Source organism: Crinia signifera, chromosome 9, assembly GCF_055691185.1.
Source record: "Crinia signifera chromosome 9, ASM5569118v1, whole genome shotgun sequence".
Lineage (NCBI taxonomy): Eukaryota > Metazoa > Chordata > Amphibia > Anura > Myobatrachidae > Crinia > Crinia signifera.
Window position 1 is genome coordinate 2,540,178 of NC_139225.1, and position 18,348 is coordinate 2,558,525.

At 48.4% G+C, this 18,348-nt stretch overlaps 1 protein-coding gene across 2 annotated transcripts in view; it reads right to left on the bottom strand.

Annotated features, from left to right (window-relative positions):
• Positions 1 to 18,348, bottom strand: part of ASS1 (argininosuccinate synthase 1) — a 103,908-nt gene that overhangs the window by 24,911 nt on the left and 60,649 nt on the right. For both annotated transcript variants that reach the window (XM_083160882.1, XM_083160883.1), the window contains 3 exons: positions 13,600 to 13,690; positions 11,211 to 11,295; positions 6,292 to 6,356 (listed from right to left, as the gene is read on the bottom strand). In XM_083160882.1, the coding sequence (XP_083017008.1) occupies positions 6,292 to 6,356; positions 11,211 to 11,295; positions 13,600 to 13,690 (241 nt within the window). The remainder of the gene's footprint in view (positions 1 to 6,291; positions 6,357 to 11,210; positions 11,296 to 13,599; positions 13,691 to 18,348) is intronic.

An 18,348-nucleotide genomic window follows, 5' to 3' on the forward strand; every position in this document is an offset into this window, starting at 1 on the left:
CGATTATTTCCTTAGAATTTTACTAATGTAAATGTTAAGACATGAATGTATAATTATAAGGCTACAGTCAGGTTTTACAAAGCTGTCACCAAGTCAGCTTACAAGGATTACGATGAATACAGGACCATTGTTTTTGTCTCTGTTCCATGAGCCTCTTGCCTTCTCCCTAAACCCGTATAGAGATGTGCTGATCCTGCACCAGTATGTTACAGGCAGCTTGGAAGTACTGCTTAATGGTGGTAGAGTCGGCGCGGTGTTTGTATCTCTGTGACGGATCCCTCCCACTGCAGCCTGCCCCGCGGCCGGCATGGTCACTCTGAGCATGCGCAGGGGGATTCCCAGGTCACAGACCTAGGAATGGCCATCGTAGCCATTGCCATCGACGGCAATAAATGCAACTGGCCATCGATGGTGTAAAAGCATGCAATTGATGCCCACCGATATGTTTACCTATTGATGGTCACCCAATTTGTTCACTGATTGGCTGGTGGGACAATTAAAACACGATTCTGGGGTTTTGCCCCCGCAAAAAAAACATTGGTTTTGCTTTTCCATCGATGGACGGAAATAATCTGGTTCTCTCCCATCGATGGCAAAAGTATTCGACATCGGCCATAAACCATCGATTAAAATCACTGATGGTTGATGACCATCCCTACTCAGACCCAGAAGTCCAGCACCGGAGACGCTTTGCAAAGGACAGCTGTTACTGCAAGAGCTGCCCTTTGTGTTTATAATCGCATATCTTAGTGCAGATGCGATTATTATGGATGAGGTAAGCGGTGATGTGCGGTGTCAGATGTTAGTGCATATGCGATTATTATGGATGAGGTAAGCGGTGATGTGCGGCGTCAGATGTTAGTGCATATGCGATTATTATGGATGCGGTAAGCGGTGATGTGTGGTGGCGGATGTTAGTGCATATGTGATTATTATGGATGCGGTAAGCGGTGATGTGCGGCGGCGGATGTTAGTGCATATGAGATTATTATGGATGCGGTAAGCGGTGATGTGCGGCGGCGGATGTTAGTGCATATGTGATTACTATGGATGCAGTAAGCGGTGATGTGCGGCGGCGGATGTTAGTGCATATGCGATTATTATGGATGCAGTAAGCGGTGATGTGCGGCGGCGGATGTTAGTGCATATGCGATTATTATGGATGCGGTAAGCGGTGATGTGCGGCGGCGGATGTTAGTGCATATGCGATTATTATGGATGCGATAAGCGGTGATGTGTGGTGGCGGATGTTAGTGCATATGTAATTATTATGGATGCGGTAAGCGGTGATGTGCGGCGGTGGATGTTAGTGCATATCTGATTATTATGGATGCGGTAAGAAGTGATGTGCGGCGGCGGATGTTAGTGCATATGAGATTATTATAGATGCGGTAAGCAGTGATGTGCGGTGGCGGGTGTTAGTGCATATGCGATTATTATGGATGCGGTAAGCGGTGATGTGCGGCGGCGGATGTTAGTGCATATGCGATTATTATGGATGCGGTAAGCGGTGATGTGCGGCGGCGGATGTTAGTGCATATGCGATTATTATGGATGCGGTAAGTGGTGATGTGTGGTGGTGGATGTTAGTGCATATGCGATTATTATGGATGCGGTAAGCGGTGATGTGCGGCGGCGGATGTTAGTGCATATGCGATTATTATGGATGCGGTAAGGGGTGATGTGTGGTGGTGGATGTTAGTGCATATGCGATTATTATGGATGCGGTAAGGGGTGATGTGTGGTGGTGGTGGTGGTGGATGTTAGTGCATATGCGATTATTATGGATGCGGTAAGTGGTGATGTGCGGTGGTGGATGTTAGTGCATATGCGATTATTATGGATGCGGTAAGCGGTGATGTGCGGCGGCGGATGTTAGTGCATATGCGATTATTATAGATGCGGTAAGCGGTGATGTGCGGCGGCAGATGTTAGTGCATATGCGATTATTATGGATGCGGTAAGCAGTGATGTGCGGTGGCGGATGTTAGTGCATATGAGATTACTATAGATGCGGTAAGCGGTGATGTGCGGCGGCGGATGTTAGTGCATATGCGATTATTATGGATGCGGTAAACGGTGATGTGTGGTGGTGGATGTTAGTGCATATGAGATTACTATAGATGCGGTAAGCGGTGATGTGCGGCGGCGGATGTTAGTGCATATGCGATTATTATGGATGCGGTAAGCGGTGATGTGCGGCGGCGGATGTTAGTGCATATGAGATTATTATAGATGCGGTAAGTGGTGATGTGCGGTGGTGCGATTATTATGGATGCGGTAAGCGGTGATGTGCGGCGGCGGATGTTAGTGCATATGAGATTATTATAGATGCGGTAAGTGGTGATGTGCGGTGGTGCGATTATTATGGATGCGGTAAGCGGTGATGTGTGGTGGTGGATGTTAGTGCATATGCGATTATTATGGATGCGGTAAGCGGTGATGTGCGGCGGCGGATGTTAGTGCATCCCCGCACCCTAGAGATTTGCTGCCCCTTGGTGCCGTGATCGTGCAATGTCCAGACAGTCAGTGGACTCCCAGATCACGGCTTGCTGAGCTGTAGCAGTGATGAGTTCACCAGTGATCACTACAGGATTTGCAGCGCGGCTACTCATGAATCTTGGTCCACCTCTCAAGCCAGAAAGAGACCAGTGGCATCACAGCAGGTCTACTGGCCACACACAGGTATCATCCTCAGGGCCAGATTTGAGTAACAGGCCACCCATAGGCACAACATTGTGTTTTAGATTTAGGATATAAAGCCCCTTAAATATAGTACTCACACAGATAAGAAAGATAATTCCACATTTGTTGAAAGGTAAATGTAAAATACCATCAGCCTCCTAGGTAACATCACAATCCCTAACAGGGCTTTTAGAACAGATCATAATTATCTGACTGAACACCCCGAAAGTCCCAGCATAGTCCCCAAAACTCAGTTATTGCAGTTTAATACAGTTCCTAGCAGGACCAAAGGTGAACCTCTCCAGTAGCCTCCCCGGGATTACGGCTGCTCGGCCGCTGTGCTTCACCAATAAACTGGGGTCCCAGCATCTATACCCTAGCACAGTGGTTCCCAAACTGTGTGCCGTGGCACCCTGGGGTGATTGCAGGGGTGCCTCGGGTTTGGGGTCCAGGACCAATGAAAATTATTAATGGTCATTGTAATAGGCAAAACCACTGCTGGTAGCTGTCAATCATAAACTACAAGCAGAAGTGAATCCAGTCCCTTTCCACATAATTAAACCTAAAGATGACGTATTAACACAATTTACTTAATTTTAAAAAAAAATCTCAAATCCCAGGGGTACCTTGAAAAAAATTCTGATGCTTACAGGGGGCCGTGATTCAAAATTTTTGGGAACCACTGCCCTAGCATCTTCACCGGCTGACCAAGTTCTGCCTACATAACCAGCTCCTGCGGAGTCGGTACTACCAAAGATACAAAGCTTCCGGCCTCCAGCAACACAGATTTCCATATCCAGCCCCTGTTCTATTCAAAACCACAGAGAAACATAACTGGGGGATTTTCAATTCCCACGGTCAGTAATATAGGTGTCGCCCACAGAAACCAATACGATTATACTTAGCTTCTAGAAGGTGCTAGATAAATGAGAATATCTAAAAACCAGCACTTTAGTAAATATATCCCTAATTGTAGGTATTCGTAGGTGTAGGATTCTGAATACATCTCAGTCATGCACACTGACCATTCACCATTATTCACCTCAGACCGACAAGTGACTGCAGAGCTGGGGGCTTCTACAAAAACTAGAATTGTAACCACCGTGGTCAGTGTGTTGTACATAAATAAACGGACGCAGTAATAAAACATTACATAGAGGCCATTGGTCAATCTTCATCTCAATATACCAAATGGACTTTATGCAGTGTAAACATGTTTTCTTATATTGGATTTCCTCAGAAAAACAATTATTACATATATTATAGTGCCAGTCTAAGGTAATTACACAGTCTATAAGAATGAAGCTTCGCCGCGGTGAACGGAAACTTGCTAGGAACTTTCCATCGTCTAGCAGCTTCAATTAAATCTCCATTTCTTGTCTCCTACTTAAGAGTCCATAAAAAAAGAAGATATATATATGTATGTATGAATATGAGAATGGAGCTGAAAAAGGAAAAGAAAAAAACCTGGAAAAAATCCTTTGTTATTTTGGCACAATTAAAAAGCTAAACGAGCAGCACTTCTTCCCTCCTACAGATTTAATTTACTTCACTTAATTAGGCCTCCTTCAGTGCAAAAACCATAGTTTGATAATGAGACTGAAAAGACATAATATGCATAAAATCTATTGCAATTTCAGCTGCCCTGCGTTGCTAGCACTCAGAATGGAGCAGTCCATTGTTAGGGGGGGGGGGGGGCAGCTCTGTCACGTATACAGTCACCTAGATGGGAGTAACGCTACACACCTGCAACATGGCCGCAATCCCCCCTTCCTTCCCCACTACTGGTGTAGCTCTTGTTAACCCTTCAAATGCTAAAAACACGCACTGCGGTCTCTTCGTGGTTAAGGTGTTAGAGAACAGAGAAAGTACAGTATGTGGGGTATCCACCGTACCTTACCTACCTGAACATTTATTTGTATTTAAGTTGTTGCTCATTTTATTTGGTACCGCTATGGCTGGCTTCATATCGTCCCTCATCCGTTACCACCAAAGCTTACCACCCGCCACCCGCTTACCAACCGCTACCCACTTACCACCCGCTACGCCCTGCTGCGCTTCTTTCTCCACCAACCTCTGATCCTCAACACACTTTGGGCCTCATTCAGACCTAGTCGCTAAGCTACGTACACTTGCAGCCAGGCAGTGAACAGGTAGAACGCCCCCCCCCCCCTATTTTTGAGGGAGATGGCGGAAATGGGGGCAGGTGCTGATGTAATGTGACATCAGCCGCCCATAGAAAGCTGGGCATCCCCCTGCTACTGGCCCCTGTACACCCCATTCCCTCCCATGCCAATACCTCGGTGAGTGTGATACTCGCTGCGTACATGCACAGACCCGCACCATCAGAAACGGGGCTATATTCGACACCAAGTTATTAAACCTGAATCAGGCCCTTTATATCCATTCCGGCATACACATTTGCTGTCAGGACCAGGCTAAGGTCTGCAGGGGCCCAGGACAAAAACTTTTGGGGCCCCTATCAATAACAGAAGTAATGAATTGACAAAAAACAAGAATAAAATGGAACTTTATACTTAAGAATGGACAGACATCGTACGATTCCGAAAGGCGGCTCACAGAATATTAGCAGTCAAATAAAGTCACCTAATAGAAAATATTATATAGTGCTGCTGTTATAATTCACAATAACTGATATGTCCCGCACCACACAGCTCAAAGCCCGCTGCTAGCCAGTCATACGGTGCCGGCACCACACAGCTCAAAGCCCGCTGCTAGCCAGTCACATGCTGCCGGCACCACACAGCTCAAATCCCGATGCCAGACAGTCACACCCTGCCGGCACCACACAGCTCAAAGCCCGCTGCTAGCCAGTCACATGCTGCCGGCACCACACAGCTCAAAGCCCGCTGCTAGCCAGTCACATGCTGCCGGCACCACACAGCTCAAAGCCCGCTGCTAGCCAGTCACATGCTGCCGGCACCACACAGCTCAAAGCCCGCTGCTAGCCAGTCACATGCTGCCGGCACCACACAGCTCAAAGCCCGCTGCTAGCCAGTCACATGCTGCCGGCACCACACAGCTCAAAGCCCGCTGCTAGCCAGTCACATGCTGCCGGCACCACACAGCTCAAAGCCCGCTGTTGCGCTCGCCATGCTGTCTGAGTCCGGCCAGTCGGGATCCCGACTGTCGGACCCCTATACCACACCCCAGCTGAGCAGGGTCACTCGCCCTACTACTTCTGATTCTTAGCTGTGTAAATGTGCATCAGAACCGAAAGCAGAGGTTCCACTAATTGATATAAAAAAATTTAAATAAATAAAACTGGGTTATAAAAATATTTATAAAATAATATAGGTTTTTTTGTGCATCTGACCTGCAATCGCCAGTATCCTCTGATGGAAACAAGTGCCACTCAACCTTCCCCGTGCAAAGGAACCCCATCGCGGCTAAGGATATTAGCGGTTGAGGAGAGCAGCGGCTGAGGATAGCAGCGGCTGAGGATAGCAGCTAGCAGCGGCTGAGGATATCAGCGGCAGTGATCCCCTACTTGTACTGGGGAGGGGACACTCAGTCCTTAAGGTTGATCTCACTGGGGTAAATTCGCCCCTATCGTTTAAGTTTTGTTACAAGTGGGAAACTTACCACGTGACTTCATCCCAATGTATCGGTTTTCCACAATGTCTATTCTTCCGACACCATGCTTCCCCCTGCAGAGAGATATAGAGAACATTATATACAACCGCTGTATGGAGAGGCGGAGCTTGTGGGTGGTGAGACCAGGTTCAGGAAATATAATCTGCCCCCCCCCCCCTCCTCTGCCCCAACCCAAGTGTACAATCAGCAACATGGCAGTGGGTACCAGGCAGATGCAGAGGGTGACAGAGGGAGGCAGAGTGTGACAGGAAAAAACAGCGGGCGGCAGAAGAAGCAGTGGGGCCCTTAGTCCTCAGGGCAACGGCATCTGCTGCACCAATGGTAGAGTTCCGGCTCCGCCTCTGTCGTCTTCAGGCTCCTCTCCTGCTCCCACACCTGGCTTTCTGACAGACTATTACATGATTAGCAGGTGTACATATGTGGGGTCTCTATGACAGGACATGTTGCGGAGTTCTGTATATACATTTAACACCAGATCTTTCAATTGATGCAGCTGAACCCATTAGGATTTTTAGCACGACACAGGGCATCTCCCTACAGCCTGTCTCACCTTTGTCAGATCTCATCAGTAGAAGACAGGAAGAGGTCGTCTCGCCTTACACCATATGGACAATTTGCAGAATTCTATTCTGAGGAATAAGAGCAACATATTCCCATTGGGGGCAGCCCAAACATCTCTGCAACGCTCATTCAATTAAGAATTTTTCTTTATGAACACACCCACCAGAGGTGTGGCTACACCCCAACCAGCAGCATGGACACACCCACAATTTATTGCAGTCGCGCCCCCTGTCCCATTTTCGGGAGCACAAGGGGCCAGTGACATCACGAGAAATCATGACTACATATTCATTGGCTCCTAGAGAATGATGCGGGGTCATGTCTATTGATTCCATCTCACAAAATGGTTGTGCTCCACTGTGTGAGACTGACAGGTGCACAGTAAACTGGAATTTCAATGTCTTTTATGCAAACAGCTGCAGTCATTGCATCTCCCTCACAGCTGCGCACACCAAATAGCAATAAAATAAACCAGATAAAAGGCTGAAATGTCTCCATTCCTCACTACTTCAAAATGGTTCATATAAAAATGATGCCACATGAGCGGTTAAACATCAGCACTCTTGTAAAGCGGTTAGATCGGTGCTGTTGTATACACTATGTGCGTGTCGCATCCAGTTACACTTTAGCCACCCAGGACCCTCCGCCGGGAGAAGGTCCCACGCCGAAATCATACGTGCAACACGTTTGATCTCTGGGTCCAATCCGATGCATTACGGCACCATGCATCAGATCGGATCCGATGTCAGACACATGCTATTTAGGACGATGGGCCTGATCCACTGGAATCGCCTCGTGTATGGGGCCTTTACTGGTAACAGCATGCGGAGAGGGTTTACGGTCCTTGGGTCAACAAGGTCTAGGTTGACAGTGACTAGGTCGACAACTGAAAAGGGTCAACATACCAGAGGTCGGCATTGACAGAAGGTTGACACAAGCTTAAGGCCGACATGGTCAACACAAGTTGTTCACGTTCTTTTGGTTCATATTTTACTATCCAATTAGGCATAGAGCGAAAACATAATAGTGTACTGAGCGCAGGGTGGCACCACATGGTAAGAGCAGCGAGCATGCGGGGACGCGGTGTCCATGTCATCATAGACACAAAAGCCATAAAAAACCTTCTGTTGACCTTTTGACTGTCAACCATGTCGACCTTAAGGCAATGTTGACCAATGGTATATGGACCATTTTCAGGTGTGGACCGTAAGTGGCTGACCAAGACGATGTGGACCCCCTATAACGTCACCTCTGAGAGGTGCATTTACTGCTGTAATATTGTTACGTAAGTTCCCACATCTATAGGCACCAGACACCGAGGACAGACTATGCCGCAGCGGCTGCCGATGGAGTTGTCCATGTGGTAAGTATACACACTTACCGATCAGCCACGCTGATACATCTAGCTAAACATCACATGAGCGGCCAACCAGCTGTAACGTCATTGTGTGCGATTGCTGCAGCTGGCCGGCTGGTGGGCAGCACACACAGCTGGATATCCCAGGGGGATGTAGTTATTATCCCAGGGGGATGTAGTTATTATCCCAGCGCACGCAATCCTGGCGCTGACGCAGCCTCCACATGGTCAGAATCCAGGTGATAAGTACTGAGGTTGGGTTAGGGTGTGGCACGAGGTGGAGCATTAGGGTTAAGCTGCAGGGGGAGGGGGGTTAGGGTTAGGCTGTGGGAGGGGGATGGTTAAGGTTAGGTATAGGATTAGGGTTAAACTACTAATCAAATTCCAGCAGGATATTGAATGTGGGGATGCCGTCGGTCCGTCTATAACAAACAATCCATTATATTGCATCGGCTGATAGGTTTGTGAACTACCGAACGATGCATCAATCAAGTGTGTGCCCGGCCTAAGACCCCCCCCCTCCTCCGACTGAATAATACTTGATGACTCCAAAAAAAACTAGTTCCAAATAATGATGTGATGTTGCCCCTAGTGTTCAATAAGATTCCTTCAGAAAGGAATGGCAATATCTAACTGGCTGCTATGGGAACATACCCTTTTTAGGAGTTGTTTCAGCAGGTATAACCCCCCCCCCACACACACACACACACACACACACACACACACACACACACACACACACACACACACACACACACACTTCTGGCTATGAAATGCATACAGCAAAGTTTCCCAAACTCTGCCCTTGGAGTCCAGGTGGCAAGTCCATCCTTCAGTCTAAATGGTTAATTCAAATTGACTGAGATACTAATTATACAAGAATATAAACATGGGAATATGAACGAAGGAATCCACCCTTAGATATAACGAGGGCTGTATAGGCACAAGGGTATTTAAGAGCCTGTGAATTTGGGGATTGTTTAATAAAGTTATTGAAGAAGAACAGATTACCCAGGAAGATTATGTGGTTGTGCGTCAGGTGCGTTAGCCAGTTAGGTAGCCAAGGGGCGGCAGATTAGAGAGGGGTAGAGTAGGAGGAGTCTAATGATGCTTCGGCTTGGAGTCTGGAACCTCACCCTCCTTCTTCCCTTGCTCTCTCATGTGCTACCTGCCCTTTCGGCTGTCACCTAATTCAGTTAAATATAAATTTAATTGAAATCGACGAGAAGGCACTCTCCACCAGCGGTCATGTGAGGTGTCAGGTGGTCGCTGTGCGGTATTGCCCCCCTTTGCCAGAATGGCTGGTGAGTCCCGCCTCCAAGGGGGACGTTGGCCACTTAGGGAAGTGTCCTCGCCATGCCATAGAACGGGCGGTGAGTCCCTCACAGCGCGGGATGTACCTTGCGATAGGGGGTGTTATGAATTGGGGCATTTCAGTCACCGCCATGATTAGCACCCTTTACCGGAGCCAATTGCTTTCTTAGTCATCCCTTTTACAAATCAGGTCATACCATTTAATAAATATACATGACCTTGTAACTTATGCAGTTGTTAACAGCCACATGGGAGGAAGGTTGTGACTATTTCCCTTCATGGAAAGGATTCTGATGGGACGTGAGGTGAGAGGGGAAGATGTTAGATGCCCTTACAGTGCTATTTATTTTACTGTAATTTAGGTTGTTGTCGGTTATTTTATGTTATTTCGGCTGCAGTGGACCCCCATGGACTCACTTTGCTCGCCACAGGATTCTATTACCCCTCCAGGTAGACGTGGACCTAGTGCATGATGGGAAAGTTCCTCCTGGCGAAGGGGATGTACCTGCTACCAAGGGTAGGAATATGTTGTTAAATGTTCACTCTTTTAGAGTTTAAATAAAGTTGTTGATATTCATAGAGATCCAGCACCAGCTGTTCCCTCTGTAAACAGTCATATCCTTGTACTCCAGTAGGGGGCGCTCATTACTTAGTCACCACACTGTTAATCAATCAAACAATGAACTGAAGCCTGTAGGGGAAAGACAATAAGCAAGTTCATATACCTAATGTTTTTGTCTGCTCTGAGGCATCTCAGAGTCAGAACACAATACTGCAAGGTTGTTACTTATTGTGCCTGCTCCATTTCTCATTATCTCTTGTACCACCTTACAAAGTGTATAATACACTTTAATGTCCACTTTAGGTCCAGTATAATCCTGCTCTGCATTAGAGGAGATGCTATTGTTTCTTGAGGAAACCATGGAAGCCCTTTAACTCCGGAACACTTTAATTTGACATTGAAGCTATATCGGTTAATGGTTAGATGACGACGAGACTGTTGGCCGTCACGATCTTAATGGATAAATGGATACTTAAGGCTCCCGTACAGTATGCTATTCACCTGCAATTGCGACGATCAATCGCAGGAAAAGAGCCCAATTAGCAGGTGATTGACAGCCGGTCCGATGCGATGGGCGGTCCTGAAGGCATTGCAATGCAGACTGCGAGTTACACCGGCTGCAGAAGCAATTTCTTGGGTTGTTTCTGCAGCCAGGCAGGCTCGGCTGGGATCGCATGCGATCTTGCCACCTGGGCGGATCAAGGGGGATCGCCGGCGGCTTCTTCGAGGGGAGAAGTTGCCGCAGTGTATTGGGGCATTTAGTAAATTAGTAAATGAACTAAGATGGGAGTTCTATTGAAGACGGGATATTGATCATCGCAACCAACCTCCAGAGCCCGTAATCACCCACCTACGTCTCTGGTTGTGCCAATAGTAGCACAACAAAAGGCATCGCCCTCTGCACCTCTGACGTGCCCCAGGTGGATCCACATTTCTGAGCTGAATGACTCCCGCGCAGTAACCCTGGTGCCTCACCCATACTAAGTCATGGAAAGCCTTCTCTAGAGAGCTCAATAGTTGTTACCGGTCCCACAGCGAATACATCAGCTGACTTATTTTGTTTGCGTTTACGTTATCTTGTGATCGGTTTGGTCAGATCGCCGTTAGACTTACGCAACGTCATTGAGATAGGAGAAAAGATCCAGCGCCGTCTGATGCCTTGTCCCATCTCTAACGTTTGTGACTTGCACCGGGACACCTGTAATGGAGGAGCACAGACAGAACATGTGGTCAAGTGCGGGAGGAGAACATTTTACAGACAAGAGAAATCCCAGAGGGGGGAACAGAGCACTTTCCACTGGATGCAGAGAACCCTGGTTACACAACACAGCATTAAATGGATGAGACAGATATGAACTCTAAGTAACTTCTTAAGTATTAGGAGGTGGGGGGGGAGAGGTTACAGATTTATGGTAAAATAGAAACTGCAATAAAAATAAGCCCCCCACCCGCTCCCTGCCTCTGTCGCCCGGTCTTTCATTTCATACACTGTGAAATTGCCACCAGCCCCATTCCTAATTGCATTTCACGCTCTCCCATTGTCTTATGGTTCTGCACCTTCTGTCCCACCACTCAGTGATTCGAGCCTGACAAATGGGAACAGGGGAGGGGGAGCTGGTGGCTAGTTGCACGGTGGTTTTGCAAAACCCACCCATCCACCCTCCCATTAATGTCTGTTTCAAAGAGCGCCAACCAAGTTCTCTGCCTGTCAACATTCAAAGGGGGGCTGCTCTAGTCAGTGAGAAGTTAAAGCGGCTCAGCCAAAAGGGAGACCCCATGAATTAATTATTACACCTTCCACAAGAAAGGCAGAGGGTAGGGTGTGGTGATCGGACTGAGGCTGGGGAGGGGGGGGCTGGGGGAGAGATTTGGGGATGGAAAGGACAGACTATGAAAAGAAAGGGTTTATTATTCTTTTGCAAACTGAAATGAGCAATAAATGTATAAGCAATCTGACAAGGGGTTTCGCCACAAAGCCGGCCCGGGACTACTGTGCTGCTTAATCTTTACTCCATCTGTTCTCCCCATTAGCATTGATTGCACCATTCACTGCCAATCACCTCTTAACAGACCACTTTCACTCTCTATTGCTATTAAATGTAATTCTTTGCAATAATGAACTTTAAGCTCCCTCAGTCTGGAGATCCCATTTTTTCCCCCCTCCATACGGGCTGGATACCGCCCGTCACCTCTGCCCATAGCGGATCGCTCGGCTCCCTTAGTCGCAGCTTATAGTTTTCAAATAGTCAATAATTAGATTAGAACTTCAAATAAATGAAGTGAGAGATGAATGGGGAATGTTATGGACTAGACCGAATGAGGCTGTCATTGTCCTGTGAGATGATGATCGGACTTTAACTATTATTGTTGTTCCAGAACAATGCCAGAAGCGGCTACACGTGGAAATAAGGAACTATATAATTGTGTGACAGCCCTCTGGCAGCTGCGAGACCCCAGTGTAGAACCATCACCAGCCTGGTGCTGAAAGGATAAGTCCCCCAATTATGGAACGGACAACATTGTGATAGGACTTTGCAACACAGAGGGCCTGATTCAGACCTGCTCACTAGGCTGCGTATATTTGCTGCTTAGCGACCAGGTAAGAGACACCACAGCGAACGCCTGCACCCCCCCCCCCCATTAACCGAATCCCCACTCTAGCGTGTGAGTGGTTGTGTGAACTTCGCACATGGGAACGCAGTGTTTCACGGGCGTTTCCATGGTAACTCCCCGATGATGCGGGCGCTGGGGCGGGCAGCAGACGTCAGCGGGTCTCAGCTTCCCACACAGGGCGCCCGCAGATCAAAAACGCCACAGAGGTGTCTCAGATCTGCAAAACGCTGGAGAAATCATTCGATGGTTGCCGATTATTGAATTAATTCTCCCCCGCACCCAAGGCTGCGAATGGATGTTTATGCGAGGGGGGTGGGCAGCGTCTGGTGGGCTCGCAAGGCTGCACATGTCGTCAACCAGAATAACCCCCAAAGCTGTGACGAGAACAGACATAGAGACTTGTGCCGCTTAGTCCACGTCCTACGCACAAACATCGGTGGGAACGCCGCACATGATGGCACCAAAAATAAAACCCAACAGGTGATATCCGGGCAATTGGTCATAGGTCGACACATTTTTTTCTTACTGACTTGTGGGCATAAAGTGACACTTTAAAAGTATGTCGATCGTCGCACGGGATGCATTACACTATTTGGGCGTCAACATATGTCGACATACACACACAAAAAACATGAAAACCCTTTGTCAAAATTTTGCTGTGTTGACTATTTTCATGTCGATGTTTGCTTTGCGTTTTTCATGGGTCGACCTACTGCCTGTAGACTTAATACTGCACACCCCAGCAGGACATGTTTTCAGTATTTCAGTCTGTGGAAATAGGAAAACATTCTTTTCCAGCCAAGAAGACAGAAATCCGGAAAACATGGGCTGTCAGGGTTTGTGTGAGGATCGGATTTGGGAGCCACTGGTGACGGCATTGTACATTTACCTTTTTTGAACTCAATTTCCAGAATATCGGGGGTACTAGGAGATGTATTGGGGTCTTTAGTTTTCACATAAAGCCCATCAGGTGCATGGTTCTGAGAGAAAAAAGATATAATAAAGTTAAAATATTCTGTATACATATACATATACCTCCCACCAGCCTCCCCATTATCCAGGGCCGGATTAAGGGGGGGGGGGCTCAGGGGGTCAGTACCTCTATCTAGGGGCCCCCATATACATATACCTCCCAACAGCCTCCCCATTATCCAGGGCCGGATTAAGGGGGGGCTCAGGGGATCAGTACCTCTATCTAGGGGCCCCCATATACATATACCTCCCACCAGCCTCCCCATTATCCAGGGCCGGATTAAGGGGGGGCTCAGGGGATCAGTACCTCTATCTAGGGGCCCCCTATGGTTGGTATGTATTATTTTTTTTAGCTAAAGGTTTTGTGCATGGCAGTGGGGTAGTGCTGCAGCTTCACCTATCTGCCAATGTGACAATGATTAATGGTGCTGGGCATCTGGAGCCAAGGCACACTGACTGCACAAGTGTGCAATGCATTCCTGGGAGTTGACCAATACCCCTTACACACCAGCCTAAATTCCCGGTTGGGCGACTAACACTGGTGTGTAAGGTTTCCGGCCCAAAATTCCTGGGAAAATTAAAAAAACTATGGAGCAGGGTTGTTCCAGAGTTCAACCCGGGGTCCTGGCTGGTGTAAAAGGGATAGGGGTATTACCCGGATCGCTGGTCCTCGGTACGTGCTGTCAGACGGTGATTCACACAGGCGGTGGGCACAGATGACAGGACAGGTGGCGGATGTAGATGACGCAGCTCTCCGGCGCCCTCACTGCAGCCGGTGATCTGCTAACACCGTCTGACCTGTTATCCGCACCCACCACCTGGGTGGATCCCCGGCCTGCACCAAGGACCAGCATCCCGGGGTGAGTACTCTTCATCTCCTGCCCACCTCCACCGCCATCCCGCATCCTCCCCACACCAAAAAATGCAGGGACTTTTCTGGTGTGAAAGGGGCCAAACCTGGGAATGCCCCGGCATGATCCCTGGGCCATATTCCCGGGTGGGTCCCTGCATTTTCTGGTGTGAAAGGGGTTTTAGTCCCATGAGATTTTGCACAAGAGTTCAGAGGCTGAGCGGCTTGGGCTGAGCTCTCCTAGGTGGAGCTCATCATATGCTTCTCAGGCCCATGGAGGACAGCAGCAGCGGCCTCATCATGGGAGGGTTTTTAATCAGAGGCAGGGCTGAGCATATCAGAGCCCCTACAGAGTAAGGTACAGAGGGACAAACACAAGCTTTTCATGTGGTATTAAATGTATAGATATTAATCCCGCCCCCCGGGTCTTTACTCTGTGTTTTGACAGTGTAATATTCTCCCGTGCAGTTTGTGGCCAGTAATGACCAGTGGGAGGGGGCCCCCCTGTCTAAAGTGACCCAGGCCCCCCAAAGGCTTAATCCGGCCCTGTCATTATCAGGCACATTAACTAGAATGTTCTCTCCTCTCTAGCTGGCAGCGTAATAGTGAGCAGTGCTAGTGGTCTCTGGGAATATAGGGGGTCATTTTGGTTCATTCGGCTTACCGAGTCAACCAGAATCAGGGCCATAGTACAGTGGCCATGGCGGGATTATTCAGACCTGATTGCTGTTATGCCAATCGATTATTAAGGACTGCGCATGCGCGATGCCAAACAGTCATCAATCTATTCACACTAACTCCATGGTTTGAGCATACATCCGCATCTATTGCCGCAGGCAGAGGGTGTCGTGTCCCCCCCCCCCCCCTCTGTACAATAGATGGCACAGTATACCCTTAGTCAAAGTTTAAACATGAGAGTAAAGGAGTTGCCCGTATGAGTGGTCTCTATATAGTTACATGACAAATAGGATTTTATTTAGCGTCTGCCTGAACGGAGGGCAGTCTGTGCAGAGGGGCGACCACAGCGGAATGAGAACTAGCGCCGGCAGACATGAGGCCCCATACACAGCTCTGTAGTTTATTCTGCAAAGATGGAGAAAGAAATCAGGCTGGGTGACCCCAGCAGGTGCACTGCAGGAACGCACTCGTTCCGTGTCCCCGAGGTTAATACATCCAGGGGAGCTGAGAGGAACAAAGCAAAAACTCATCTAAAAACATATCAGTCTAATGCCAGCTTTGGCAGAGTTACAATAAAGAGGCGCTTTCCCGAGCGCTCATCATTCGCGGCCTTTCTGGGTTAGTGGCTAAAGTCTGGCTTTGATTGCTTGCTGTCCCTGACTTGTGGGCGTGCTAATGCTTGTCAATCACCCCGGCACCCTGAGTTCTCTGCGCGGTGTACTAGGGAAGAGACAGTAACCTACTGTTTCGAGCTTTTTTTTTTTTTAAAGAATGGTGTACCTGCCGAAACTGCTAAAATAGCATTACTAGCTGTAAGTGGGGGCTAAGATGGGCTGATGCAGGGACCTCCTCCGGACCCCAGAGCCAGGCACTTATCACTTGGAGAAATAAGATTTTTCTCATGTCTCGTTCTTTTCCAAGAGGTCGCAATCTTTTTGCTTTTAAATCGGAATATGTGTATACACTTATGTAGTGGCTGCCCATTAGTGGGCCCTGTAGTATATATCACACAATGGAGAAGTGGACAATGGTATGCCCATCTTGTACAGGATTCGGCACTCGGTATAAAAAGCTTTTCTACTGTAAGCGAAGAATTCCAGACAACAGAGTTGTGCACACACTGGTCCTCAAGCAGAGAGGGAAGCATCCTGCTCGTTATCCAGTGACATTATTTACCTACACGCCCCTACGTCACATTGTCACAGTACCCTACACTGCCACGTGACACTGCCACAGTACCCTACACTAACACAGTAACCTACACTTCCATGTGACTGCTACAGTATCCTACACTGCCACGTGACACTGCCACAGTACCCTACACTTCCACGTGACACTGCTACAGTACCCTACACTGCCACGTGACACTGCCACAGTACCCTACACTTCCACGTGACACTGCTACAGTACCCTACACTGCCACGTGACACTGCCACAGTACCCTACACTGCCACGTGACACTGCCACAGTACCCTACACTAACACAGTAACCTACACTTCCATGTGACTGCTACAGTATCCTACACTTCCACGTGACACTGCTACAGTACCCTACACTGCCACGTGACACTGCCACAGTACCCTACACTGCCACGTGACATTGCTACAGTACCCTACACTGCCATGTGACACTGCCACAGTACCCTACACTTCCACGTGACACTGACATTAGTGTATGGAAGTGTAGGGTACTGTGGCAGTGTCACGTGGCAGTGTAGGGTATTGTGGCAGTGTCACGTGGAAGTGTAGCGTACCGTGGCAGTTTAGGGTACTGTGGGGGGGTTGTTAGCCCTGGGGGGGTGGGGGGGATGTTAACCGGCGCGCGGGGGGGCGAAGCGGGGGTAAAGCGCAGTGAATATTTAATGAGCACTCATTAAATATTCACTGCGCTGGGTCCGCTCATTGGCTGGGTCACAAATACCGTTTCACACCCGATTTTGATGCCAAAATACCGGGTCTGAAACAGGTAGGACCCTCCAATTTTAAAACCTGCTTTTTAAAACGGTAAAGTGGTTGTGCACCTTTCAGACTGCACAGATTACCATTTTAAAACGGTTAAAAATCGGCTAAATACCGTTTTTTTAAGTGCGGTCTGAAAGGGGCATTAGTCTTTCCTGGTACGTTTTGTGATGCTGGCCATACACCATTTTAGTTGCCCTCCTGGTACGCTCTGTGATGCTGGCCATGCACCATTTTAGTTGCCTTCCTGGTACGCTCTGTGATGCTGGCCATGCACCAGTTGCCCTTGTGACAGAATTCTCAGCATATCTCCTGTACCATTATCACAGCGGCTCTGCCACTGCATGTAGGCGACACATACACCAACTCTTAGGGGTACATTTACTAAGATGGGAGTTCTATTGAATATATGATGTTGCCCATAGCAACCAATTAGAATGTATCTATTATCTTCTAAAAGCTGCTAAATAAATAAGTAGAATCTGATTGGTTGCTATGGGCAACATCCCATCATCAATATAACTCCCATCTTATTTAATTTACCCCTTAATGCTTCATTTTCTCTAAATCGGTCTTGAAATGTTACTTTGGGGGCAATTCAGACCTCATGGGTCAGGTCCCCCGGCCGATGGCGATGTGCGCGTGTGCAATCCCTTGAAGCGATAGCCTTTTGGCGAGTTATACAATCATCGGGCGTTTGCTCCCTGATGGGCGGACGAGGGCAGGGGCAGCGGTACGCCAATAATTTTATGGGCGTGCCCACAAACACAGTGGGCTCGCCTATAGACAGGCTGGGCGTACCGCTGAAGACGCAGGCATGGCCATACATCCTTGGGGCGTCCAACCCCAATTTGGTGGATAATGGCCATCAGATAGGTGTGTAGACTTCCTCACATCCTTGTGGCCGCATGTGGTGCATACAACATATCCGCTTGCATGCTAGCGCTGGCTGGGGGGGGGGGGGGCGGGGTGTGCGTTCAGCGGGGTAGCCTTTACCGGTTAGCTAACAGACCGACCGATGGACAAGCCACCTCAGTACCTCCATACCGCCTATTACCCAGTGCCAGGGGCCACAAAACTGAGCGACTCCGAGGAGCTGGCAGGGTCGGACCTGGGGGGCACTTGCGAAATATCACATTTCTAAATTTCTTAACTGAAGACTGGCAATCAGTCACCTAA